Genomic DNA, 27,926 nt, shown 5'->3' with positions numbered 1-27,926 from the left:
CACATGAATAGGTGCCGAGTCTTCATGCTGAAAATACATTTTTTTAAAAGAACTTATTCTCTGTCCTTAGCTAGAAAGTTTTTTCTAAGAAATGCTGCTTCACAAAGATTTCAGAAATTGAGGTAGCACAGTTCCTAGGATTTGGGAAATGGGCAGGAGTGGTAGACGTAGTCATAAACCTTGGCCAAGAGACTTCGCCATTGCCTTGGTTTAATCATGAGTCGTTCATCCTCAAGATACAGGAGAAACAGAAGGGAACATACTGTTGCCTGACATCTTACAAAACCAGGTACACTACAGCGAAATTAATATAAAGTAGGTTTAATACACTATCATTCTCAAGGGGATGAATTTTACACCCACTTTTCATGATTATAAATTACTTCACTAAGCAACAGTAGCAAAATACAACAACCACCCACTTCTCAAACCCAAGAGCTAATGCATCACGAGGAGTTGAAGGTGTAGTTCTGTTTTGTGTATCCTTCATCCTTCAAATATCCCAGATAAGTACAGCTGTCAGAGAAGACCAGCTGTGATCAGTTTTTCCTCTTTCCAATCAAGTAAGCATGAATACAAATTCTGCTTTCACTTTTATTATTATGAAAAGCTGTTATCATTAAAACACAGCCTACAGTCTTCACACACTCTTGAATATGAGAACTCCCAAAAAGCAATAAGCGTAAACATTTAAGGCAATGGCTGATTTATTCCAGTTTATATTCTCTGTCTCCTAAGAAAGCTAAACTGGATGTTCTCTGTCTGTTACAAAATTGAGGAATTGTGCCTACTTAGGGCTAAAATCCTGCAAAATCAGTCCCAAAGGTGGAACAGTGCAGTGTTCATTATTTTGCTCGTGGTTTGACGCAGTGTCTGTGTAGGTAGAGAGAGCACCAGTGTAGGGGACTGCATTAGTTGTTTTGGAGGAAGATGGTGAGTCTTTTGTGAAGGCGTGAGGTCATGGCTGCAGTGGTACATCTGGGGAATGTTACCATGAGCTGATTTCAGACATCAAAATGAGGGTTCAGGCATGTGGCTTGGTCAATGCTCAGCAAAAATAATGAGTCACAACCACAAACTCTTCAGATGTGGGTGGCAACTGGATGGTTAAAATCCCAGAACCAAATCACAAATGTATGCCGAGCATCACTTTACCAAAAATATGCCATTTTTTTACTAATTGCTTTACTCCATTTGGTTCCTTTGTATTTAAGGAGAGTAGCACACGTTTAAAATCCTTGCAATTACTGCTCACTTTAATACTTGAGTCCTACTGTGTCTGTTTCAGGGAGAAAGAGGCAACATAGGTCCACCAGGTTCAAAAGTGGGAAGTTTATTTAACCTGATCTAAAACCTCAGTTGTTTCTTTCCTCTCTTTCTTGTCATCTCTTAATGTACTTAGGGGATAATTAATATTTCTTGTATCTGTCAGCATATTAAAGCCCAGTATGGCTTCACAAATGCTTTTCTGTGGTGAATTGTGAGTATCAGGAGCCAGTATAACCTGGTGCTTAAGACTTCTGCTTAAAATGTGGTTAAAATTGCATCTAAAATCCATCTAAAAGGTGCATGCCTTCGAAGGTGTCTTGCAAGGCCCTTTACATTTTCACCAGAATAAAGATGAAAATCAGCAAAGTTTAGACAGAAAACTAAGTTCCACATGCCTCCAGTTCCTTTATATAGTGGTGTGTAGCTATCACCTCACACCAGAGTGCCCCTACCTATGACACAGCTCTGTGCTGCCGTAGTAGGCTCATGTCGATCGTTATCCCTGCCTGTTCTGCTTTGAACTCCTCTTGGAGCCCACCCCAAAACTCTTGTTTGGGACTCTGTTGCTCCTTGCTGGTTCCTGTCTGACCTGAGTGTCTTTTGCAGGCATAAGCCAGCAGAGAGCGCCAAAATAAAATAAAATAAAATAAAATAAAATAAAATAAAATAAAATAAAATAAAATAAAATAAAATAAAATAAAATAAAATAAAATAAAATAAAATAAAATAAAATAAAATAAAATAAAATAAAATAATTAAATAAAATGGCCTTCTCCTGCATTTGGGACAGCACTGAAATAAAAATTTGCTCTAGGAAACAAAATAAATGCAGTTATGCTTGCTGAGTATTTACAAGAGTATTATCACAGTCTTTTAGCAGCATCTGCTTGTTTATTTTCAAAAAATACTAACAATGTAGCAGGACTCTTCTTGCCATAAATTCCATCTGCTGCACATATTTTGAGTGTTGTCATTTCACATAGATATTTGTTAGCATGATAATTAAAGCTGATGCATTGACACACAGGACAGTAGTTTAACTCTTAATCCGTTTGAGACTATAGAATATTGTCTTTATTATTATGCATACATGTCCTTTCTTCTGAGGTCCTTTTTCTAGTAATTATTATTGTTTTATGTGATAGATGTATTTAAAATATGTGTCTATTTTAAGTGGAGGGTTGTTTAAAAAATAAGCATTTTCTCTCTTTAACCCTCAAACTGAAAAATATCTTTGTCCTCTTATACCTGAGCAATGAGCTACGTTCTTAAAATATGAAGGGAGTTAGGTATAAGGATACATAAGGTTTCTGGATACATTAGTTGCAATAAAACATCTTACCTATCCTAGATCTTTTCTTCCCATTTAAATTTCATTAGGAAAACTAGTGGGAGAAATTATTCAGCGTTTGTAATGGTAGGAAGCTGTCCTGCAAGTACCAACACACCTGAAGTGACAACATTCTCTTGCGGAAATGCTTTTGGTTCAAGGTTATTTCTTCTGCCCATTTACCTTTGCTGCAGATAGATACTTATAATTTTCCATAAGCACTTGAGAGACTTACATCCCCAGTAAGTACTCAAGATTTTAGTACCATTTTTACTGCTCATGCAGATACCAAAATACCAGTAGCTGCTTTGATGCCTAAATTCCATTAGCATTCAGACACCTTTTATCCTGTCTATAAAATTGTTCATAAAATGAAGAATAGAGTACTTCAGAAATCACACTTTATTCCTGACCCACATGCTTCACTGATCACTGACAAAAACCAGAAATAGCAATGAGAATATCCTTTCTTAATGAAGCAGGCACATTAAATCTCTTATGGTGGTATTATCTACTGTTAAAACCCAAAAATATATTCTTCAATCAGATCAAAAAGTTGGAAACAAAACAGTATTTTCCAAAAACCAAAATGAAACAAAAAAACCTCCAAACAAATAAAAAACCTCTCAAAGCCAAAAAAAACCCAAACCACATACAAAACAAAACACCCCACCACAAGTAACAGGAGTAATTGGTCCCTTGGATGAAACATTAGGCTGCTCTGTGTCTCTTTGCTCTTTCATATGATGCAGAGAAAAACAGATGCAAAAAGTGTAGCTCACTGTTTGTCTGGTCCTTTACGAATTTAGAACCTTCTTCTGTCCATTTTTCTCAGGGCAAACTGCATTATCGTTACTGCTTCTGTTTTTCCCATAGAACAGAGTAGCTGTCAGATTCCAGCAGTCATATACAGGCCTGTATCAAAATACAGCAGAGGGTGTTTTTTGCCCCAGGTACTGACTACTGTCTACATCCAATGCCAGTGTCTACATCCCTTCTCTTCCTCCAGCTTGAGAGTCACTTAACTGAAGGGTGGAAATAACTCATCAAATGTATTTTGGGGGAAAGCAATGAAATTCACCCTTTTGCTAAGCAGGGGTGGAAGCAGTGAAAAACGATCGAAGCTACAGTAAAAAAAAAAAAAAGCCGTAAGCCTGCTCTGGAGGGGTGTAAAGAGCAGGAGGAGTGGAGAGAGCAGATGACTAGTGAGACAATGAGCCTCCCCCAAACCTGCCCACCAGCCCATTCAGAACTGTATTGTGTCCCTCCTCAGTGGCAGCCTCCTGCTTGTATGAAACTGAATGCAGTTTAGTTGAGAATAACAAGTTGAGAATAAAGAGAATAACAGTATGCTTTTTGTGGCAGGGGATGCCGGGCACAGACGGAAAACCAGGCTGTCCTGGCATTGCTGGGCATCCCGGAGAAGTGGTGAGTAGGGCTATCATAATCTGTGATCACCTAACACTCACTGGCTCCCAAACCTACCTCTTAAAGATCAGTAAGATCAGCACTTGCTAGCAGAGTGTGAAGAGCTGGGGCTGTGTTTGTCCTGCTTTACCTGGAGCAATTAACTCAGACAAAAAACACAGGAGCAGAGTGTACCTTGCCCATGTTTCCCTTATCAGTCAGAAGAGATTCGGGCATCTCCAGAGACTAGTTCTGGTTCCTCAATGTTCCTTCTGCTTTTAATTATTCAGAGATCAGCTCTGCCTTTAATTAGAGGAAAGCCAGCAGGCTCATAGGTGATTTTAATATATTTCTCATGCTTAAGATCCTCGATGATTACAGCATGCTTTGCTTGGGAAGTCCCATGACTTGTCCCCTGGCGACTTCCTCTCACTTGTGCCAGACAAAGCGTCTGCATTTCCAGCACATGGAGTTCTACAGAGGGCTGATCACGCTTAGAAATAAGCTACCTGACAGATGAGAGTTTAGCTCCCCTGTCTTCTTCTATCTGGTCCCCTGGGAAATCCCAGACACAACTGATGTCGTTGATGCCAGAAAAGGACAGCACAGCCGGGGATGACTGATTTCAGTGCAATGAAAGAAAGGTTCACTGGACTAATCCTCAGCTAACAAAATGTTTTGTGCCCATTGCTTCTAGTCATCTGTGAACTCTGTCAGAAGTCCTGGGAAATAGTTTTAAACATCAAACCCTCAGAAGATCTGAGTTGAAACTTCTTGGCCCCATGTGTGCTTTGAGAGAGCTGGGGATTGATCATTCTGTACATGCAATTCACTTCTGCACTTTTTGTGAAGCAAGGGAGAGCACATTTCATAATTTACCCTTGTAAATCACTTATGCTCATTTTTTTATCACCTGCAGGGTCCAAAAGGAGAGAAGGGTGACCCAGGACCTCAGGTGAGATTGTTTGGATTTCACTGTTTTTGAAAATCCTATGTGAAATGCAGTGCTTAGTATATGGTTTTTCACATGTAATGCTTTTGAAATAGGGGGAACCTGGACAGGATGGTAACAGTGTTGTGGGACCTCCTGGACCACCAGGACCACCGGGACCAGTCATAGCAATACCTGAGGTAAGTGTGTATGTCAAGCATTGAGGTCTGTAGCTCCCCTTACAGAGAAGAGGACAAAAGTGGTTAACACACTGGAAATTCTGCTGCTCACATTCAGGTCATAAGTCCACACCTCAAAACAAAAGAATCTCACTATGTCTCTGTATCCAATGGGTTAGTTTTGGAAAGATTAGATTGGAAGACAGTGGGTAAAGAGCTTACCTACAAGAATTATGAGGTCATATTGAGCATCTTGCACGAACTTTTTAGGTGAATCTGCAGGAGTTATGAACATCAAATAAAAATCTAAAGAGAAACACAAAACTGGGGGCATTTAACAAAGCAAAGCACCTGAGGCACAGCAGTATGTGGGGGAGAGTAATTTCCTGACAGTTGTCCACTGTACAAACCAGAGCACTGACATTGGAAGCAACAAAGGGTAAAATAGTAGAAGCCCATAAAAACTGTCCAGTATACTTTAGATGCAGGTATATTTTCAGTTAGTTTTTCTGTGTACCTCAGCCTTTGCCAAAACACTACTCTTAGCAGTAACGAAGACTGGAGATTAGGATGAATCCTAATTGGAGCTGACAACAAAAATCTTAGTAGTTGGCTTGGTATGACATTAAGATCTGGGGTAACTGTGAGTGACTGCAGAAAACTTCAACTCTGAGAGGTGGAGGTGCCCAAAACAGCCAGACATGTCCATAGAAATGCATATAAAGGCAGTAAGAAGTGTTTTGTAATTGCGAGAAGAGAAAATGCCCAGCTGAGAAATCTGTGTTAAGGGGGAGCTTGGTGCCACCATTATCATAAAGTGGAACTACACATAGACTTTTTCAGCTGAAACAACTGGGCTTTCACTTAGGCTTCTGCTACCAATAGCAAATATTGGCTATTAGCAAATATTAGCAAATAATAGCATTAATTTGTGTCCCATAGGCCACATCACCCATCCCGACAGAAGTGTGTTGTCCTTTACTGAGTTTACTGGGAATCCATGCAGAATACTAGGATCTTGGGTCTCCAGTCTTGGATGAGCAGAATTATAGATCCACAGAAATGCTGGCTGCATGAAGACCTTTCTCGATGTCCTGCTCATAGTGGGACTGTCAGCAGCTCAACAGTTTATCACAATTCTGTTGGAGTTTCTGGGGAGCTGCTCAATAGTGTGATAGAAATGCCAATGTAAAATTCATGTTCTTTCTCACAGCCTTGCCATGGTGCTGCCGTGGGGCCTTATATCTGATTAGTGACTAAACAGCTCTGTCTGCAGTAAAAATGAACTTCAATGTGTTACTCCATAGCTCACTAATTCTTGAAAAAAACACTGAGAGCGCCTTAGAGGTAGCACACTACATATAAAGAACATAAAAAGATTATTGAACTGACATAAACTAATGATGCTTGCTGGAGGCTGCATGGCTCCTACGTGCACTAGTCACAGTCCATACATCTGTCAAACATGTAGCTATGTCTGAAGAAACCTATAGTGCATCCTCTGAATCCTCCAGATCCCCTATATGAACTACTTTTACCATGTATTACAGAAATGTACAGAGCCTGGTAGAATCTGTATTTCATTAGGTGTATTACAAATCCATACAGAAAGACATTTCGTTCTCTAAGTACTTTTGGGTTTTAGAAGTAAGCTCTTTTAAAAATTTGAGAGCATTTATGGCTTTACATACATTTGTAGTATAGGTGTTTTGGGGAGGTACACCAAGAGCTGTCAAATCCTCTGTACGGTTAATCAGAATATTTCTCTGAGGACTTGGTGTACTGGATTTTGATACAGTTAATTAAACGTGTGTGTCACTATATTTGACATTGAATTCTTCCTATCTCACAAATGTTTATGTAAGAACAGGACATTTGTTTGCAGTAAGTTTGCTGAGATAGACATTAAATTATCCAAGTGCTTTTTGTTGACTCAGTCTCTCATCTTTCATAGTAAGCTTCAAGTATGAAAAAGAACTATTGCAAGTAGACCTATCAATTGCAGTTGGAATTGCAGAAGTAAAATAAATAACACTGCCAGCTGTTGTAATGTGGATATTGGCTTGATGTGGGTAGAGCAGCAGAGATCAGTGATCTGAGTGAACCACAGGGCACTTGAGAGATTAGTCTCCAGGTCAGGGTCATTCATTTAACCATTGTGTAGCCAAGAACAATACTTCTTGGGCTACAGAAGTCCAGTGGACTAATCCATGGAGCTGGAAGGAAGTTTTCTTAAGAAGGTTTCTGTGACTACACTTAAACAGACTTTATGCTGCTTGATGAAAATAAAAGCAAATAAAAAGTTAGTTTCAGCACTGTTGAAATACCTAGAGCTGACACAGACAGCTGTGGCTCAGGGCCAGGCCTCACCAGTATCTGACTGATAGCACATTGATTGAGCTGCACTGAAAAGTGGACCTTGTTTTCTTTCTCATTTCACCTGGTCCTTGTGTGAATGGAGGAGATTTGGTTCCTTTAAGAATCACTTCTCATACTATGAAAATACATGTTAAGTTAAAACTGAGGTCTGCAGTGGAACCTATCCCTTTCCAGGCTTCTGCATTTCCCACCAGCAATGAGGGTCGCAGAGGCTTTCTGTCCTTGCTGCCTCCTCTGTTGCCTTCTGTGATTGATCAGGAAGTCTGCTCTGACCTGTCATGTTTAAAAGAAAACAGTGGCCCTCTTTTTGCTGCTGTTTGATATTCCAAAACACTAAAATCAATATTTCTCATCCTTATTAACTATTTCACTCTTTTGGAGCATAGTTGCTGATACTCAATGCATTTTCGTTAATGGAATCATGATAACGAGAAAATCATAATATTTGCTGCCATGATTTTAATTTGGTACAGTACAGAAGTAATTTTGAATAGAGAAATGTTATTGGATTTAAATTTCAAACATTTAAAACTTTATCTTCGGCTGCCACTATTCACCTGTACTTTAGGTACAAGAAACAGAAGTCACAAAGAAAGGCGAATGTTGAGGGTGTAAAGCAGATGTCAAAAGATTTTGTTCTGTCTGTTCTTTCTATAATTCTAGCAAGGCCATATTCATGCCTTTTGGATGCAAAGCTGAAGGTTTACTTGGAAACCAACCCAGACAATCATCCTAAAACATGACAGTGAGAAAAATATGGATGTTGTCCTTACTATTGTAGTAAGCACTTTCTGAACTAATTCAATGTGTTGAAGAGTTATATTGCTGGATTATTGTTATTAAAGCTGTTTGCACACCCAAACCCAAAGATAAATAATTATATACCTGGAAGAGGTTGTGAAGAGCATAATCTTTTCCTCTAATCATCACTCTTCTACCTTTTGATTTCAAATCTTCTTCAACATTATGCACAGTTTTCTGACTTCCAGGCACAATTTCCATTTGCAGATCAACTGTATGTGTAAAATATACAATGTGCCTGATCCCAAACTCAGCAAAGTCTTTGGGATTCTTTTCTCAAAGTTTGGATTGAGCCCAAAGACAGTGAATATGGAGTTATTCCACAATGAAAAGACAGTGTAAACCCAGGGCTCCTGGATTTCTGCCACTAGATGAAGCAGAAAAATTACAGCAGCAGGACTTTTTTATTAGTCATTAAAGTAACAGCCCACATCCTGTTCCTTTTCTGAGCTGTGTAGAGCTGGAAATAGAGTGGGACCAGGGGAACATATTACAGCTGAAGAGTGCAGCAGAGTTCATGGAGCCTGGGAGACGCAGTGCTGCCTGTAGCATCTAAACTCTATTTTTAATTGAAAATTTTTCCTGTGTTTTTTGTAGAACATCAGGACAGTGAGCAGAAAGAAGCACCCAGTAGAAGCAGCGAGCTTTAGCTGTATGAATTATTCAACATGACCTCAAAGTACAGAAAACTCACCATACTCAGATGACATGGACAGGCTAGGTTAGGCTAGGCTGGGCTGGGCTGGGCTGGGCTGGGCTAGGCTAGGCTAGGCTAGGCTAGGCTAGGCTAGGCTAGGCTAGGCTAGGCTAGGCTAGGCTAGGCTAGGATAGGATAGGCTAGGATAGGATAGGATAGGATAGGATAGGATAGGATAGGATAGGATAGGATAGGATAGGATAGGATAGGATAGGATAGGATAGGATAGGATAGGATAGGATAGGATAGGATAGGATAGGATAGGATAGGATAAGCTAGGATAGGATAGGATAGGATAAGCTAGGATAGGATAGGATAGGATAGGATAGGATAGGATAGGATAGGATAGGATAGGATAGGATAGGATAGGATAGGATAGGATAGGATAGGATAGGATAGGATAGGATAGGATAGGATAGGATAGGATAGGATAGGATAGGATAGGATAGGATAAGCTAGGATAGGATAGGATAGGATAGGATAGGATAGGATAGGATAGGATAGGATAGGATAGGATAGGATAGGATAGGATAGGATAGGATAGGATAGGATAGGATAGGATAGGATAGGATAGGATAGGATAAGCTAGGATAGGATAGGATAGGATAAGCTAGGATAGGATAGGATAGGATAGGATAGGATAGGATAGGATAGGATAGGATAGGATAGGATAGGATAGGATAGGATAGGATAGGATAGGATAGGATAGGATAGGATAGGATAGGATAGGATAGGATAGGATAGGATAGGATAGGATAGGATAGGATAGGATAGGATGTGTGATCTGGATTTGAAAAATACCATTCAGAGACTCATAAGAATATTGGAAGTGATCTCTGGAGGGCATATGGTCAAACCTCCTATTCAAAGCAGGGTAGTTTCAAACTCAGTTCCTGGATGCCGTATTCATAACAGATGTTGGAAAATATTATGGTCTGGTAGTGTTGATCTGCAGACAGTTGCAGGCAGAAAAGAGACATTCAAATCTCACAAAACCTCAGTGACAATGTGTTTATTCCTGTGCTAACTAAATCCCTGTCACCCGAAGGCACGCCCTGTCCTGGCCTTGTGAAATTCAGATTTTCATTACATTGAATGGGAATATGTTACTTCACACAGAGCCTTATACTGAAATGAATGGCATGGCTTGCTGCAAAACAAATGGACCATTTCAAGCTTCCAAGGAGATTCAGGACATATAACAAAGTTAAACTGTCAAATGGAACCATTTGAGTGACAGTTCTGTAAGACCATGTGATACAATATTGGGAACACCTATTTAAACCAGAAAGTTAGCTATCTGAAACCAAAATGAAAGCTTAATTGTAACATCAGGACAAGAATCTGATTGGAAGCAGCCAGCGTGGATTTACTAATGACATTTTGTTCCTGATCAAAATCTATCACTGCTTCTTTGTGGACAAGGGATGGGCACCGAATTTGTAGAACCCAGCTTTAGCAAAGTTTCTCCCATAGCCTTGCTATCATCAAACTGATGACCTATGAACTGGATAAGAGAATGATAAAATAGGTATAAAATTAGCTCTGCTGATATACTCAGGAAGTTGTGATTGGCATTCACAAGACTGCTTCTGGAGTACTGTGTCTAGCTGTGAGATCCCCAGCACAAGAAACACATTGACATGATGGAGCAAGCCCCACCCAGGGCTGCCAGGATGTTCAGGGGACCAGAGCACTGAGAGAACTGGGTCTGATTAGCTGGCAAAACGCAGGCTAAGGAGAGACTTTGTTTCTGTCTACAACTACATAATCAGAGGATACAGAGAACATGGGAGCAGCCTCTTCCTGCAGGTGTATGGAAATATTGTAAGATGCAACAGGCCTAAATTAGAAAAAGGGAAATTCCAATTAAATATAAGTAAAACTTTTTTACCCTGACACTGATCAAATACTCTAACTGATTGCCCAAAACAATAGTGGGATCTCCATCCTTAGAGGTGTTCAAGAATTGGACACACTGGACAAGTGCCTGAGTGACCTGATCCATTTAGACCTGCACTGAGGAGTGTTGGACCAGAGCTCCAAAGGTCCATGTCCACCTTCATTATTATGATTCTGTAGTCGAGTTATGCAGAAATACCTGGGCTAATGGGGAGCTCACCAGTCCCAGCTCAGGAAGCAGGATAACAGCAGTGCAATTACACTGTGCTGTTCAGACACTTTGAGACTCAGAGTTGGGTAGTGCAGGAGCTGCTCCACATCACAGTTTGGGGTTCCAAGCTAGTTTCAAACACAGTAGCGTGATCAGAGCTGACTTAGGAATCACAGCATGGCACTGCATGGTGTGATGCAGACATGTCCAGAATGTAATTAAAACTTCAACTCTGCAACAGAGGATGAGTGTGCTCAGACTGATTCACCATTTTAGAATGCCAGTGACATACTGGAGCATAAAATCTCCATTTGATCTTTTGTCTTGCTGGGGAGAAATGGCTTCAGGCTGCAAAATTTGATGTTTAAGCTTTCAAATTCAAATCATGAGTCAGTTAATTAAATTTCTGAAAGCATTCTGAGATCTTTACAGAAGAAACGTAAAAGAAATTCTAGGTTTTGTTATTTGAGATGTATAAAGAAAATTAGAAGTTGAGAGCCTTTTCTGGGGCCTGATTTATGTTTGTTTTTTCACAGTTATAAAGAGATAATTTTACATTTCTAAAAATGTGTGTGTGTCTCAGATAAGAAATTTGAAATAACCTTAACCCCTTTAACCTTCTTAACCCATTTTTTAGTTACTTCTCAACGACACAGAAGGAATTTTTAATTTTACTGAAATTAAAGGACTTCTTGGCCCTCCAGTGAGTATATGCTGCTTTATTAAATCTTCAGATTTGCTCTATCTTCAACATCTCCTTTTGAGTATCAACTAGAGATGAGTTTCCTATACTTCAGGATTGTGTTTCTACTGACTTCAGCATCAAACTCTGCAGAAGTACTTTCAGGCAGAACTGAGTTCTGTATGAACAGACTACTTTCACACATTTGTATGAAATAACAAAATTGGCTTATCTCTGATTTTGAACTATATGCTGAGAATTGTAGAAATGTAGAATAATTGCAAAAATAGATACCAAGATCTACATTCCTTCCATTTTTTTCCTTCTTGTCCTTCAAGTCAAAGCATTGGGATAAAAAGTATTTTGCTCAGTTCTGCTTGAGATTTCAACTAGAAATGCTAGGCAGTGTATGAGTTTAGTCTCACACAAGTTCAGGTTCTCTTCTAGCTGCAAAATAGTTCAGCCAAATACTTGAAATCCTAAATGCTTCTTGGTAATAATTTGAAGTTCCTAGGACTGGATCCAAAGAGAAATCTACCTTTTCCAAGCTGTGGAGTCTATTCAAACTTTCCCAAAAGTGTACAACATGTTGCAGTTTGCAAAATCTATACCGCAACAAATTATGCAACCTATTTTACAGCTAGTTTCATTTGTGAATTCTTGTTTGTGTATTTCATTCTTCTGTTTTCTTGTTGGTGAGCACAGTGATCTCCCCCACATTCAATCCCTGATGAAACAAGGAAAGTCAGAATGTTCATAGCCAATAGCAGAATTTCACTCTAAATAGTTTAAGTTTGCAAAAACTTTGTATCTTATTATTACAGCTGTCCCAAAACAAATATTTACTGAATCTGTCATTGAACTGGGAAGAAGGGCATTAGCTCAGGCAGCAGCTTGTAACCTTTTTCTGCTAGTCTAGCATGACTCTTTCCCACTTCTTGCACCATAGGACAACTTCATGTTCTTGTGCCTGCATCCAGCCATGCTTATGGTAGAACAGTTTTCATGTATTTATCAAAGACCTTGTTCCCCTAATCTTTGGACATAATAGGATGCCAGGATAGTATGGCAAGTATGAGGTACTTGCCACAGATAATTCAAAGCTTTGTCAGAGTCACATTCCCACAAAAAAGAATAGGTCCTGTAGCTTGAAGAGCAGTTGCAGTGAGAAAGATTTTAACCTCAGTGTGAAAGCTCTAACTAGTCAGGAGAAAGGTGCAGTCTCATAGTGGGTGGGGAAATAGACATCCTGCTGATCTGAACCAGAATTAAAGTGTCTCTCTGCAGTTACCAGACCAGGGCAATCTTAAATGTGTCCAGTACAATAATAAATGTGTCCCAATCTGTGATTCTATTCACAGCCTACTACACACTCTGATTTCTATCCAAAGACTTCCAGGACCAAAATGGGAAAGGTGGGCGGCTACTGTGGTCTCTGTGCTGGTATCTGGAAAAGATTCAGAGGAGACTGAATAATGGTTGCATGCCTTTCATATGTAGAAAATGTCATCCTTTTTCATTATTTTCTGGATCTCTGTCTAGCCAGTTTTTGAAAGTAAATGCTAAATTAGAAGCATAGGTCGTTGTGGAGGTTCACACCTTTACCATCAACTGAATGAAGTTCTTAATTCAGTAACAGATGAGTTGATATTCATAAATCACAGAATATGTGAAAAATAGATACTCTGGTTTGGGAGTCTGTAATATGTGTTTCGTAAAGGTGTGAGTTTTTTAATTTTGCAGGGGCCAGATGGCAAGCCAGGTCTACCAGGATTTCCGGTAAGTATTAATTGCCGGGGATTTAAAAGTATTTCCTAGGATTTTTAAGTACTTTTCAACATAGTTTACTATTTATTAGAATGTATATTGTACACCATTTGCATGAAGTCTAATAAATTTTCATATAGGACTCTGCAGGTCTTAGGAAGTTACCAACCAAGTTAGAAATTTATTCTATCGGAAACAAAGTATATTCTGATATGCTCATCTCAGTGTCAGTTCTGTAGCTTAAATCGGGATGTAGTTCACAGAAAATTACTACCTAAGGAAAGATCTATGCCATATAGGAGAAACAAATGGAACAAATTGACTTCTAAAAGTTACCTGCATATGTATATGTAACTGTGTTATTCCTCAGGCTTTTTTGTCACTACTACAGAATACAGGAAAGCCCTGTAAGATATACTCATTTTATTTTATCCTTTAGGAAATATTTATGATTTTTTATAATAATATACCAGGGCTACCATGTAAGCATTTCACAACCAGAGTATCAAAAGGTGCCTTTTGCTATTCTACCTACCTATTGCACTCAGACTGCCATATAAACATGTATAAATGTCTTCATTAACGACTTAGACATAGGACTTGGAGGGATACCACGTTTGCAGGTTTAAAAAATTGGGAGGAGCTGTTAAGTCCCTCCAAGGCAGAAAGAGCCTCCAGAGATACCTACATAAATCAGAGGGCTGAATACCAGCTTATGACATTCAACAAGGGAAAGTGCCAGATTCTTCACCTGGGATGGAGTCACCCTGGTTGTGCATGTAGACCAGGGAATGAGACGCTGGAGAGCAATGCCAGGGAAAGACACCTGGAGGTCCTGGTTGGTGGCAAGCTGAATCTGAGTCAGCAGTGTCCTGGCAGCTAGGAGGGCCACCCATGTCCTGGGTACATCAGGCACAGCATCACCAGCTGGGCAAGGGACGGGGTTGTCCCGCTCTGCTCTATAATGAGGCATCCTCAGCTCAAGTCCTGGGGGCAGTTTTGGGTGCTACAGTATAAGAAAGACATTAAACTGCTAGAAAGTGTCCAAAGGAGGGCTGTGAAGATGATGAAGGGCCATGAAGGGAAGCTGTGTGAGGAGCAGCTGAGGTCGCTTGGTCTGTTCACCCTGGAGAAGAGGAGACTGTGGGGAGACTCCATCAGAGTCTACAACTTCCTTGTGAAGGGAAGAGGAGGGGCAGGCACTGATTTCTACTCTCTGATGACCAGTGACAGTACCTGAGGGAATGGCCTGAAGTTGTGTAAGGGGAGGTTTAGGTTGGATATTAGGAAAAGGTTCTTCACCCATGGGTTTGTTGGGCACCGGCACAGGCTGACTAATGAAGTGCTCACAGCACCAAGCCTGGCAGAGTTCAAGGAGTGTTTGGACAATGCTCTCAGGCACATGGTGTGACTCATGGGGTGTCCTGGGCACAGCCAAGAGTTGGGCTTTGATGATCCTTGTAGGTCTCTTCTAAACCAGAATATTCTGTGATTCTGTGACTATTTGACTTATGACTTCAACTAATATTGTTCTAATTATTGTATTCATATTCTGTGTAATGTGATGGAATTACTTTCCCTTGTTGTGGTTGTTCTACAGTTCAGAGCATGCATATGGTCTCAGGATCTTTTGTCCATTGCCTGAGAACAATTAAGGAGAAAACTGGGAAAGCTGACAAAAGATGTTAACAAAATGCTGGCAAATTGCCCAAAATTCTACAGAAGGTTGCTTGCTAAGTCCTGGGTATTGTGGACTACATAGAAAACCAAAGAAGGAGAAAAAAAATCCTTTAAAATACATCTCATTTGAAAAAGAGATCATAACACTCAGAAAGTGATATAATGAATTCTTAGTCTCTTCTCCTATATAGAATTTCTACAGACATGAAGATAATATTCTTGTTCTGACCTCATGTCTTTTATTTATCTCTTAACTAATGCAGAAATTAGGTAGACCTGAGCTTAGATCTTGGTGTGTAAAAAAAAAATGCTTCTGAATTCTCTTGGAAGATTGTAAAGTACCATTTGATCTGAGGGGAGTACTTGCCCCACAAAACAGATAAAGAAATAATCTTGTTTTCAAATAAATCCTATTTCATCTACTCTAATGTTTTTATTTTAACTTACTGTTAAAAATATACCTTGAGAAATTCTGTTGAAAATCAGTCTAGCTGAATAATCATGGAGAGAGAGAGAGGATGGACTACAGAAGAAATAGAGGATTTTAGGTTGAATTTCCATTTTTATTAATGTTTGCATATTTCTCTTTGTGAATGTGTATGTCACCAACACTGTGATAAACATGAGGGATTTTTCATTTTGGTCTTTCTGAAATATTTTCCTTATGTGATGTCTGATTTAGGGAATAACTTGATTCAGAGAGCAATTTAGTCTTGTAAGATTTGTTAGATTACAACCAGACTCATTTAATTTGAAGTTTGCCAGTAATTTAAATTTACATTTAGTAAATGGCCTAGCTCTATATTCTTCACAAATATCACTATGGATTGATGTATTTGTTTTCGCCTAGGGCCCTCGGGGTCCAAAGGGTGACACTGGTTTGCCAGGATCACAAGGACCTAAAGGACAACAGGTATGAAAAAATGCATAGGGGAAAGTATATGCTGAGAAATGTGTTAGATGAAAAGTACTTAGTGACATTTGAAGTTTAATGATTCTAATTTTGGTACAAATTGTGTATTTAGTAAGTTCATGTGAAAAATGTACTAGGTGGAATGTGAAAATGCTAAATGACATCCCTTGATATAATCCCACCAAGCGCTAATCTTCCTGTCCCAGTGTTGAAACTCATCAATATGGTATGCACTTATCAGGTTAAGTCTCTTTAAACTTTAAACATGAAGTAAGCTCTTCTTGCCCGCTGATTGCTGTGCTGACACCCTGAGATCCTATCTAAAAGCCCAAATTATTAAAAAAAATCTATCTTTTCCTCCTCCTATCCCAGAGAGGTCTTTGCCTACAGATTGAAGACTACAATTTTCAATTCCCAAAGAAAGTATAAGACTTGAGGAGCTCTTTTAGGATTCTTACTCTGGTTTCTTCACAAAAAGTGTCCATTTTATAGCACTGTTGAGAGGTTGCTAAAGAGACTGACTCTGCTCTTTTGTAAATACTGCATCTCTTCCAGTTTTTTCCCCTTCTTATCTACCTTCAGGAAGCAGGGGAGAGGAACATCTAATATCTTGGGGATACCAAACAAGAAAAACAAAAACCTTTCTGCTTATTCCTTCTAAGTAGCTGAGCTCACTTTCTTACAAGTAATAGGAAGACTTGGAAATGGTCAATTATTGTTTAAATGGGGTAGCAGATGAACACAATTGTCATTGCTCAGAAGGAAACTTCACAGGCCACAAATACCAGTCCCTGTTTATCATAAGGCTTCCTGTTCTTTGACAGAGTGCATTAAATGATCAAGCTCAACTTTAAAACCAGTTAGTCAGTTTTTGGTTTAGGCTGTGGAAGTTTTTACCTATGTTTTTTGATTGGTGCTTTTTTTGCTTCTAGTGTCCACACTGACAAGAACTCAAAGCTCTGAAAGCATTTAATTTTGGACCCACCAAAAACATAGTGATGTATCCAATGGTGTTTCTGAGCTGTGAACACCAGGCTATGCTCAAGAGTGATGAAGTTTGGGAACCACAGTGAAGCTGTACAGACACCTAGAAGCATTTTACTTAAAGCATCATGAAATTCAACCTCAGGTCCATAAATTCTTACAGAAGATAAAGTCAGTGAAGCCAATCAAGCCTTAGGGAGACTTCAAAGTATCCAAAATATCTTCAAGGAGACTTAAAAGACTCACAGTGGTTTAAGAACCTGTGAGAAGAACTGAGTTACAGCACTTAGAGCTCAATGAAAGGTCTATAACATGGACTGTCATTTTAGTCAGCAATTCAATTGCTAGCTTCAAGCCAGATTTCTTCCATGAGATCTTGGGAAAGATGTTGTAGCAAGCTGCCTGAGGTAGGAAGTGAAAAGTTACAGCTGAAAGATCCAGAGTGGGAACCATGTGCTTAGCACTGAGAAGTGGTAGTCCATGGTGGTGGAATAGTAATGCAGAGGGTCACAGTTTGAATGCTGGGACTTGGCCTTTGTTAAAGTTAATGAGGTTGAATCATGTCAGGCACATAGAGAGAATGACTCATGCTTTGCTGATAGTAAAATCTGAACATTTACTGCTCTATCAAGATGGTGCATTTCCAACAGGGTTTGCTGACTATCAAGCTGATGGTACATAAGAAGACACCAATAACCTGTCTGCCTTTGGCAGATGCCTTTTATTAACATAGCACGTTTCACATAGTTACAATAGAGCAATGTAAGTCTTTTTTTTTTTTTAAATAAGAGCTTATTCATCTCAGGAAGATATTTTTAGTGTACTTTACTATGTTTTGAGAAAAATCATCTCTTTTCTTCCCCAGAATCAAGATTCCCCCAACTCATACTGATATGACTTTATGTTTGATATCACGGCATGACTAATCTGTCATGCTTCAAACAAAAGTAATGCTGCTTTGACTTCTTCTGATTCACTGGGAGCTGCTTTGTAAACAGTAATTATTCTGATAATTGCAGGGTGAAAAGGGAGAACCAGGAGCTATCATTTCTGCTGATGGATCTTTAACTGAGTTATTAGGAAGAAAAGGAGAGAAGGTGAGCTAATACTGTGTTGTGTTCCTTCAGAATTATTTAGTGGCTATGTTACCAGCCACCTCTGCTAGACATTGCAGGAATTCTCCTTGTCATTGCTCTTTCTGTGTTGGTTGTCAACAGGGTGAAGCTGGAGTGGTGGGACCAGTGGGACCAATGGTAAGATGATTCAAAGATGAATGGGGTTTTTTTATTTTATTTTGCTTTGGCCCTACAGATATTAGTAAATATAAAGGTAATTTAGTTTAGCTTTTCATTCCTTCTGAGTAGGGATGATAAGGAGTATTCATACTTCAGGGTGATCAGTGTCCTTCAGAAAAGAATGTGTTTGTTACATATGTGGTGCTGTGAACTGCTGATTTGATGCAGAGTTTAAATTCTGGTAGAACAAATGTATCTGTAACTATCTAAACCAACAGTGAAATATCGTCAGAGCTAGGAAGCTTACATGACTTATGACTCTGAGTGAACTGAGTTTGTTTAGCCCTGAAGATAATTTATGACTGAGAGGAGCTTTAATTGCTCCCTGCTGCAGCCTGAAAAGGAATCATAAAACAAGTCAGCTCATTCTCAGAGATGCACAGGAAAAAGATAAGTAACAAAAATCACAAGTTCCAGCAAGGGAAATTTCACTTAGATATAAAGACAAAAATTCATGTTAAAAGTGATTAAACACAGAAATAGCTGCCCAGATTGATGATGGATTCTGGAACAAGTTGTTGAGTGGTATGGCCTAACCTACAAGCTTAATTTATAAGTTTGTCATGTAAACAAGAGGTTGTGCAAGATGGTCTCTCTCTTTCCACCTAAATTATTCTCTGTTTATATGATTTACATTAAAACAACTAACTTCATCAGCTCAATTTCTGTCAATGCCAATAAATTGCAACTGTGTTGGATTCTGAGAAAGCTGCACACTAGTCAGAAGATTAAGAACATGTACCAAAATCAGGATTTAGAGGCCTTCTGTCAAGTGTTTGGTCTAATTTGGTCTAACTTTTGACTGGACACAGAAGATTGTAAGAAAGCACAAGAAATTAGTTATAAAATAAGAACAGTTGCCCAGACTCAGCAGTATTAGGGTGCCAATTTCTTCTAGTCTAGTATTCCAAAAATCAAGGATGTCAAGGAGGTTTCTATGCTTCTGCTTTTGATGTACCCTGGTCACTGTTGTGCCTTAGTGAGTGATAGTAGGTGTTGACATTTCTGCACATCAAGGTGCGTGGGAGATTTTTACATCAGTTTCTGTAGTCTTCAAAAGGGGCTAACTCGGTGTGCTGAGTAACTGCTTTCTTAATTACTGTGTATCAAAATACCCTGAAGAGGCTATCCTAACTTACAAGAAAGGATATTCCTCTCTTCCTCCTTGTATGACTGCAAGATGATCTACCCTTCCAACTTGACACAGAATAACTTTGAATGAAAGTGAACTTCAGAGATGAACTCATGCCCATCACTGGCTGGAGCAGGTCTCTTTAACCCAGGAACTTGTCAAGTGAAGTTTTCAACAACTCTTAGGATAGAAATTCCACAACCTCTCTGAGCAGCACATTCCAGACATTTGACAAACTTTGGAATAAAAAAAAATTCCTTATATTTATTTGGATTTTCTCATGTTCTGGCTTGTGTTCACTGCTACTTGCTGTGCAACCTGCATCCTGCAGACATGTCCTTTTCCTCTCATCTCCAAACTCTGTGTTTTACATCTCTTTTTGTACTGTCACAAGATGCTTCATACAGTTCAGCATGCAGACAAGGAAGTTCTTTCCAGCACGGGTGGGAATGGTCACACTTCAGGAAAGTGGAGCTTGTCTCAAGGCTTTGCCTTGACTTCTCTTCTTAGCACAGAACTCTCATTTGATCATCGCTGCTAATGGGGGTGATACAATTTGCTGTTGTCCCATAGGAAAAAATCCATTTGTAGTTAGTGTGAGTCCTGTGCAGCAAAAGTTTACAGACGTCAAGTGCTGGGCCAGAGACTCTGACACATCACTCATCAAAGGTTTTGGTGCAATAGTTCTGTTCAACTTTGCTCCAAGTGAGTCTCTGGCCCAAGAACAACTTTGAGCTAGCGGGGCACTCTGATTGTTCCTCCCTGCTCTTAGACTCATACACAAATTTCCAGAATTTAAAATCAAATCCCTAGTCACTGCTGCACTCCTTTTTGAGGCTTCAGCTGGGCAGAAGATAGGATCACAGGAGGTAGGAGCACAAGGAGCTACAGAGATGTAGCAGTTTGGCAGATGAGAATGAGGGATAGTCAGGAGGTCAGTACAATTGTTAGCAAAAACAGAAGAGGCAGACTGAATCCAAGCTCCTGCCACAGGAGAGAAGAGAACTTTTACATCCCTCTCAGTGAAGCAAATGGCTGCATATCACTGAAGGAGGGCACTTAATAAAGAAGCTCAGTGTCAGTCTGCCCAAATCTACTGTGCTGCTGTAAATGAAATTTCCTGTTGTGATAAGCAGACTCCTGTGGCCTCCACGCTTCCTTCTTTCACTTCTAGCTGTGACTGCTGGCTTCTGTCTCAGGGAATTGCTAACATCTGGCAGACTGGGCTGGCACTTAGAAAAAATGGTAAAGTTGGCCCCAGCTTAGTCAACACTCACATTGTCATGTTTATTTGAAATCCCAGTTAAAGCATGGGATCAGACACTGCTCTTTATTTAAAATAAAAAAGAAGTCTGTTTCTAATCATCCTCGCTGCTGATTTAAGTTCAGATTTACATAATCTTTAAAGGGTCAGGTACCAGAGAGTGAAATAAGAAAACGCTTCGTAGCATTTTGAATTTTTTTTTTCAAACCTCATTATAGGATATGGTATCATGGAAAGGTGGGTTGAATTTTGAAATCTTGGGGCACAATATTGAAATGCACATCTGCCAGTTCATCAGCAATCTCTTGCCTGATTGAGACACAGGCATTAACTTTGATCACATGGGCAGAAATTACCTTCAAACAGGAAGTAAAATAGATGATTAATAAAAGTCTTACCACCTTCAAGCAGTTTCAGCTGACATTAGTGAGCTTTAAATTCTGATTACAGTGGTGACGTTATAAATGAATATGTTCATATGGTGACTGCTTATGAATTTCAGATCTAATTCAGTCTTCAGTTTCAGCAGGATAAAAATTACAACAATTAATCCATGAATTCCAGCTAAAGAAATTATCTTCTTCATCAGAAATATTTTTCATTAATATACATATCACTTTTCACTGAAGTAAAATGTGAATGATTAAACACACCCACTGTAACATGTAAGTGGTGTCCATGTGAGATCTACAGACAGATTATCTAACAAGCAATGCAAGAAAGAGCATCTCAGCATATCAGCAGACTAAAAAAGGAAGTGAAACCAGAAAGGCTGACACATATGTAAAGAGGTTGTCTAGACCCTTGTGGTTTTGCTGAGTTTCAGGAAGCTGACAGCAGTTGAAACTTTGAAGATCCTCGGATTTGCTGCTTTTTGTTCATTACTTCCAGGCTGCCTAGAAACTGCATGCTTGCAAATGCCCCATCATAGTCATCCATAGTCCTGGACCACCTTTCCCAAGCAGCCTGCTTGTCCTCTCCTTTTGCAGTGGCTTATATTACTTTGTGGAGCCTGGTGAGTCAGTCAAACTTGTATACAGAAGGAACGGTTCTGTTTCAACTATCAGCCCTTGAATTCACAAACCCAGGCTGGCGAGAGGCAAGTAGAAGCCTAGCACTGCATGAATTCTTAGGCCAATCCATAGACATTTCTTCACAGAGCCTGATTCAAAAATAATTAGAAAAAAAAAAGGGGGGGGGGGGGAATAAGATGAACAAAGCATACATCTCTAACTTCCTGTTCTTTTCCTAACTGATGCATTTAGTTTTTCTTCAACAAATGTGAGTTAGTTTTGAGTTGCACACCCTACAAGAGGCTGGGAATTCAGATTTCATTTCAGATAGGTGGTCTTTTCCAAACCAGAGCTGACTGTTACATGGAGTCCTCAGCTTCTGAGATCACTCAGTAGAACAAGCAGAGAGAATGTTGTGTGCAGTCTCTACAGGCAATCACAGACTGATTTTTAATGTAGACATAAAACTATGTCTCTTATTCTAAAAAATCAAATATAGGTCAATAAAATGGGCCATAATCACATTTTTCTTTTTGTTCAGGGACCAATAGGACCTACTGGACCCAAAGGAGAACTTGGTTTCCCAGGACGCCCAGTATGTATTATGCTCTAAAGTTGGATAAAGATAGAAAAACTTGCTTCTGACACATACTAAATTATTTCTACTTATTTCAGGGCCGTCCAGGACTGAATGGACTGAGGGGTGTGAAAGGTGATCGAGGTGAAGCATTTAATGTAAGTTTTTTGTGTTTCAATAGGTTGAAAAATAAAATCTGTAAAAATCTGAAGGCTGATTTATACTGATTCCTTTCAAATGATAATGGGACTAAGATTCTGAAATGTTCTAGAGATAATTGTGTTTCTGCTACTTTTCCTATCTAGCAGCAGTCATTGAAAAGTCAGCTTCTGGGTCCTTTCGGACAGCTCTTCAGATACACATAGTTGTGTCATCTCCCAGGTGTAACATTTATGTGTGTCATTCACTGCTATTATAGTAACTTCAAATAGCAAAGAATTTGGAATTCCAGTTCTTTTATATATCAAGGACTTCCTGGTCCAGGTCACCAGTGTGACCTCTCATGATGTGAAGACACTCCCACAGGCTCTGAGCTTTCTAGCCCAGGTACAAACAGCACTTGAGCATGTCACAGGGAAGTGGTATCTACTTTACTAACAAGGAGATACTCACTAGTACCTGCTACCTCCTAAAGTTACATGTATCCAAAACAAGGACTCTGCACAGATGACAGCATATCCATGCTCACCTACAACCTGTAATTGTGGAATAACGAGTGATGAACCAAGCTCCTGTTGCTGCAAGTCTGTTCTCACAAAAAGATTTCAGACAGGTTGTCTCATGACAAATATTGAGACTGGACCACACAACAACTAGCACTGCTGAGCACAAACAATGAGCTTCACAATAGCAGAGTAATTTTTGTGATTTTTCTGATGTCATGGGACAATTTGTGCTAGGAAAATTAGTACCCATGCCACAACAGCAGCTAAGGCTATTTTGTCTGCATCAGAGATAATGTTGAAAAAAATACAAGGGTTTGTTACTGCGTTAGCGTAAAGTCAGTATCACTGCATTTCAGCAGAGCAATTTTGTAAATGGATTCTGTTGTAGGAAGCATCTGGTTCTACTTCATTCAAAAGGAAAAAAATATGGCACACGAACCGCAAGTCACAAGTGTCTTGTCTAGCTAGAAAATAAATATAAGTAGGCTGATATTGCTTCATTTGAGTAGCAGGGAGACTGAGAATTGATAAGTATCTTTGCAGAATTGGTAAGTATTTAAGTATCTCCACAGTAAAAAAAGATCAGGTATTGGATGTGGCTTACACATCTAGTAGAAGGTATAAATAGAAATATAGTTCCTGGCCAGTGAAAACAGCCAAATTAGACAAATTTTAATTGGAGGAAATGACAGAAAAATTACTACCCACTGACAGAAAATATGAGTGTAGATTTTCCTTTCCTCCGTATCTTCAAAAAATATTAACAGTCCATTTTCTGGACTGTCTGTCTTAACCACATAAAAATTATTGTAATAAGTATAAGTAGATGAAGTACATCAGGCAGACAGGTTAAAGCAAACAAGCAAACAAAAGAGGCTACATGTTCTAGTTCTTCCTACAGTGCTCAGGGAAGATAAAATCTAATGGATCTCTAATTATTGATGAGATGACATATGTCACCATAGAGAAAGTTGCATTGATGTGGACTGAAAGGTGAACACAGCTCTGTGCCAAGTTTTCCAATGACACAGTAAAGAGCTGACATACATTTTTTGTAAAAGGCAGTGATGCCTCCAGTCTAGCAGGGGTCCTCAGGGTTGCTAATTAGCATGTACATATCTGACTGGCATTTGAAAATTTATCCATCTTAGTAGTACTGAGAGATCTAGATCAGTGTGGAAATGATACTGATCCTACGAGTACACTGACTTCAAAGACCTAACATTCGACTCCTACATAACACCAACATCAGAACTCCCACTAGGACACTTCCGACTTCTAGAAGTAGACCTAATTTTCCCTGGATGAGAGATACACTGTCTTGAATTCAGTTTCAATATACAGTGCTTTAGGTGTTCCAGTTTGCAGTTGGGGTTTATTTTCTGTCTAATATCTTCCTTCTTTCACTTTCTTTTACCAGGGCCTTCCCGGCCTCCCTGGGCCTCCAGGGCCCCCTGGACCTCCAGGACGTATACTTTATATCAAAGGAGTAAGTACAACTGGGGATCAGTTTGTAGCAGAAATGTGTTGCTCTAGAAGCAGTTTGCAAAAGAAAACATCAAAACTGCTTCCAGTCAACACAGTTCACTGTGGGTGACCTTGCTTGTGTGCAGAGAAAAGAGATCTCTTAGCTAAAGTCACTGTCATGGAAGAGTTTTGCTCCCATGGCTCCACAGAGAGGGACATGATGACAGACCTAGCACCAGCTGGGCTTTCTTCAAGAGAGATGGTGGTTTTGTTTCCAGGCTTAGCCTCATCTTGGCTGTTAGATCTATATGGTGCATGACATGCTGTATCATACCCATGCTCATTAAAGTAATTTCCCTCCTGTTTTCAACAGACAGTTTTCCCAGTCCCTCCCAGGCCTCATTGCAAAATGCCAGTAAGTCACACATGCAGAATCTGCTCTTAGCAGGATGCATGGCCATGACAGAACGTAACCAAAGCAGCTGTACACCTAAACACCATAACCTTGCAGCTTTTCTCCCTCTGCCTTCTGCTTTGCGCCAGGGATGTGTTTTACTTGTTCTTGGGGATAACAGATTTTCAAGTGTTTAGCCATGTACGAAAACTTAGCCATGTAAAAAATATATAACAGAACTAGAAACCCTAGATTCTTTTGCTTAAAGCACATTGATTACTTGTTTTTTCTAACTTGTTTTTCAATGCCTTTCAAAGCTTGTGTTTCCATAGTTTAGGAGTTGCTTTGAGGACCTGAATGTGTATGCATACAGGTACAAGTATTTTTTTAGATGTATGTATAAATACAGTCCCCATATTGTTATGTCTTTAGTTGTTTTTTATTTGCCTGTCCAAAATAAGATTTGTTATGTATTTCATTGTGGCATGAAAGATGCATCAGAAAAAATCATGTTCTTTATTTGGCCCTCAAATGCAATCTGTTCACATAGAATGGCAGCAGATGAAGATCTGCCCCTCCTTTTCAAAGAGTATGACAAAGCCTTCATTACCTTCAAAGTACCTGCAGTTTCACACATAGTATGAAAAGAAAGGAGATGGATTTCATATTTTCAGAATGCCCTAGTGCAATTTTTTGTTTAATGAAATTGCATCCTAGAATGAATGGTGAACATAGTTCAGTCCTGGAAGTATTTCCCTAGGGCAATATCCTACTGTTAAGCTGTGGGGTATGTACTTGGAGAGGATTCTGTCTTTAGGAGCCACAGTCCACCCCTGAATAGTGTAGGGTTCAGTAGGGTGGTTCTACTTTTCTGTTATACAGTATAGCTCTGAATAATACTGTGCCCTCTCCTCCAATTTACATTCCAGTTCTTTTTCATTTATTTAAGAGAAACAGCTCTTGACTTCCTCTATGCTAGATATATTGGTACTCATCATCACCCTAACCTTACTGCTGAAGAAAGTTGTATCCCAGCTCATAACCTTTTTGGGAATTAATGATAGTCATTACTCTATGGTAATTTGCCATTTCTACAGTTTTGGCCTACCACCTTCACACATAATTTTTTTAACCTCTGAAATTTCTCCCTTAAATCTTCTCACTCCCATTGTATAACATTTTTGTATGTTCATGATGTATGTCCATAATCACATATGTATTTGTCAGCCTCACGTCTGAAACCTGACTGGACGAGGCCCTGAACAACCTGCTGTAGTTGATCCTCCTTTGGGCTAGACAACCTCCAGAGATGCTTACCAGCCTCAATTCTCCTCTGATTTGCTGTGGAATGATTCAAACAAAAAAGCCTATTTTCTCTGAATTTCAGATAATAATAGCCACTTTTCGGGAAGGTTACAATCAGTGAAACATAGCACTAACTTTCACATGCACAAGTAATAGAAACATGTGCTTTTAAATACATCTTCATGCATCTGAGTCTGCTAGATAGATTTGTGCTACATTTGTGACTAATCTCCTAAACATATCCAAGTTTATAGATAAGAAGTCTGCTGTTCATACCGACATAAATGGGTGTTGATAAAGAACTACAGACTGAACCCCACCAGTTTTCCTCATGGGGACTGAACTTCTGAAGTTAATGGAGTTATCCATGTGAGTAAGACTTCTACAGGCTAATACTACAGGATTACCCAGATGCAGCAACTTCCATTTTTTCATATACTTGCTTAGTTTCCTATAAATAGTACTAGAAATTGCCAAGATTTCCAGGCACTGTACCACATTTCAGTTCCTGCATTATCCCTATTTTGAAGACAGGCACAGAGGTAGGCAGCATGCCCACTGTTACAGGTAGCTGGTGTCAGAAGAGGATAGACTACAAGAGCTTCTGTCTACCCACTGTGTTCTCAGTGCATCTGGAGCACAGGTTAGCATCAGATATAACATAGCCCTGGTCTGATGAAATGAATTCTAAACACAAGCTTTATCTCACAGTCAAAAATCAAATCCTGCTTCCAAACACAGTGTTGTAAATTCAGAATTGTTCTTGGAGAATGAGTCTTCTGATGCTTCACTGACACAATTGAGAGTAGGATTTGCTGGTGCCTCCAAAATGCATGCTGTTACCCTTTTGCTGAAAGCATGATGCATGTCAAAGAGAGCATAATCCTCATGAAAACTTGATCAGCTAATACTCAGATCCCGTCAAACTGGAGATAATCCCAGAGTGTTATAATATTTACTAGCATGCAAACTTGCCAGGCTTTTCAGTCACACTAAGTAATGCATTTCCATTGCTTAGTATGTATGGATAATTTGTAGTTGATTTCTTTGTCTAAAGGTGAACGCTCCCTATCCTGGAAATCAAGAAGTTCTTAAAGACCATGGTGGGAAAATCTTTTCTTGTACCTTGGTTTAAATAAGTTCTCTTTTTTTGGTTGGGTTTTTCAAACTTCAGAGCTTTTTGCTTTTCTTGGCTATTATGTAACTGGAGGGAAGTTCCAGTAAGGGAGGGAAAGTTCTTGAAAAGTGCAGGAAGAGAAGGGAAATTCCAGGAAGGTGGAGGAAAGTGTAGGAAGGGAAGGTGCGGGAAAGGAAGGTACGGGAAAAGAAGGTGCGGGAAGCTGCGGGAAGGGAAAGTGCAGGAAGGTGCTGGAAGGTGCAGGAAGAGAAGGGAAGTTCCAGGAAGGGAAGTTCTGGGAAGGAAAGTTCCGGGAAGTTCCAGGAAGTTCCGGGAAGGGAAGTTCCTGGAAGGGAAATTCCAGGAAGTTCCAGGAAGTTCCAGGAAGTTCCAGGAAGTACCAGGAAGGGAAGGGAAGTTCTGGGAAGGGAAAGGAAGTTCTGGGAAGTTCTGGGAAGGGAAGGGAAGTTCTGGGAAGGGAAGGGAAGTTCTGGGAAGTTCTGGGAAGGGAAGTTCTGGGAAGTTCTGGGAAGGGAAGGGAAGTTCTGGGAAGGGAAGTTCTGGG

At 39.6% G+C, this 27,926-nt stretch overlaps 1 protein-coding gene across 3 annotated transcripts in view; it reads left to right on the top strand.

Annotated features, from left to right (window-relative positions):
* Positions 1–27,926, top strand: part of COL15A1 (collagen type XV alpha 1 chain) — a 124,052-nt gene that overhangs the window by 77,925 nt on the left and 18,201 nt on the right. For all 3 annotated transcript variants that reach the window (XM_063404274.1, XM_063404265.1, XM_063404256.1), the window contains 13 exons: positions 3,965–4,027; positions 4,926–4,961; positions 5,054–5,137; positions 11,744–11,809; positions 13,532–13,567; positions 16,086–16,148; positions 18,152–18,229; positions 18,350–18,385; positions 22,378–22,431; positions 22,512–22,571; positions 24,499–24,567; positions 24,919–24,960; positions 27,302–27,347. In XM_063404274.1, the coding sequence (XP_063260344.1) occupies positions 3,965–4,027; positions 4,926–4,961; positions 5,054–5,137; positions 11,744–11,809; positions 13,532–13,567; positions 16,086–16,148; positions 18,152–18,229; positions 18,350–18,385; positions 22,378–22,431; positions 22,512–22,571; positions 24,499–24,567; positions 24,919–24,960; positions 27,302–27,347 (733 nt within the window). The remainder of the gene's footprint in view (positions 1–3,964; positions 4,028–4,925; positions 4,962–5,053; positions 5,138–11,743; positions 11,810–13,531; positions 13,568–16,085; positions 16,149–18,151; positions 18,230–18,349; positions 18,386–22,377; positions 22,432–22,511; positions 22,572–24,498; positions 24,568–24,918; positions 24,961–27,301; positions 27,348–27,926) is intronic.

The sequence above is a fragment of the Prinia subflava genome, chromosome 1, assembly GCF_021018805.1.
Source record: "Prinia subflava isolate CZ2003 ecotype Zambia chromosome 1, Cam_Psub_1.2, whole genome shotgun sequence".
Lineage (NCBI taxonomy): Eukaryota > Metazoa > Chordata > Aves > Passeriformes > Cisticolidae > Prinia > Prinia subflava.
The sequence above is the reverse complement of the archived record's forward strand: the minus strand, read 5'-3'. Positions and strand labels throughout refer to the sequence as shown.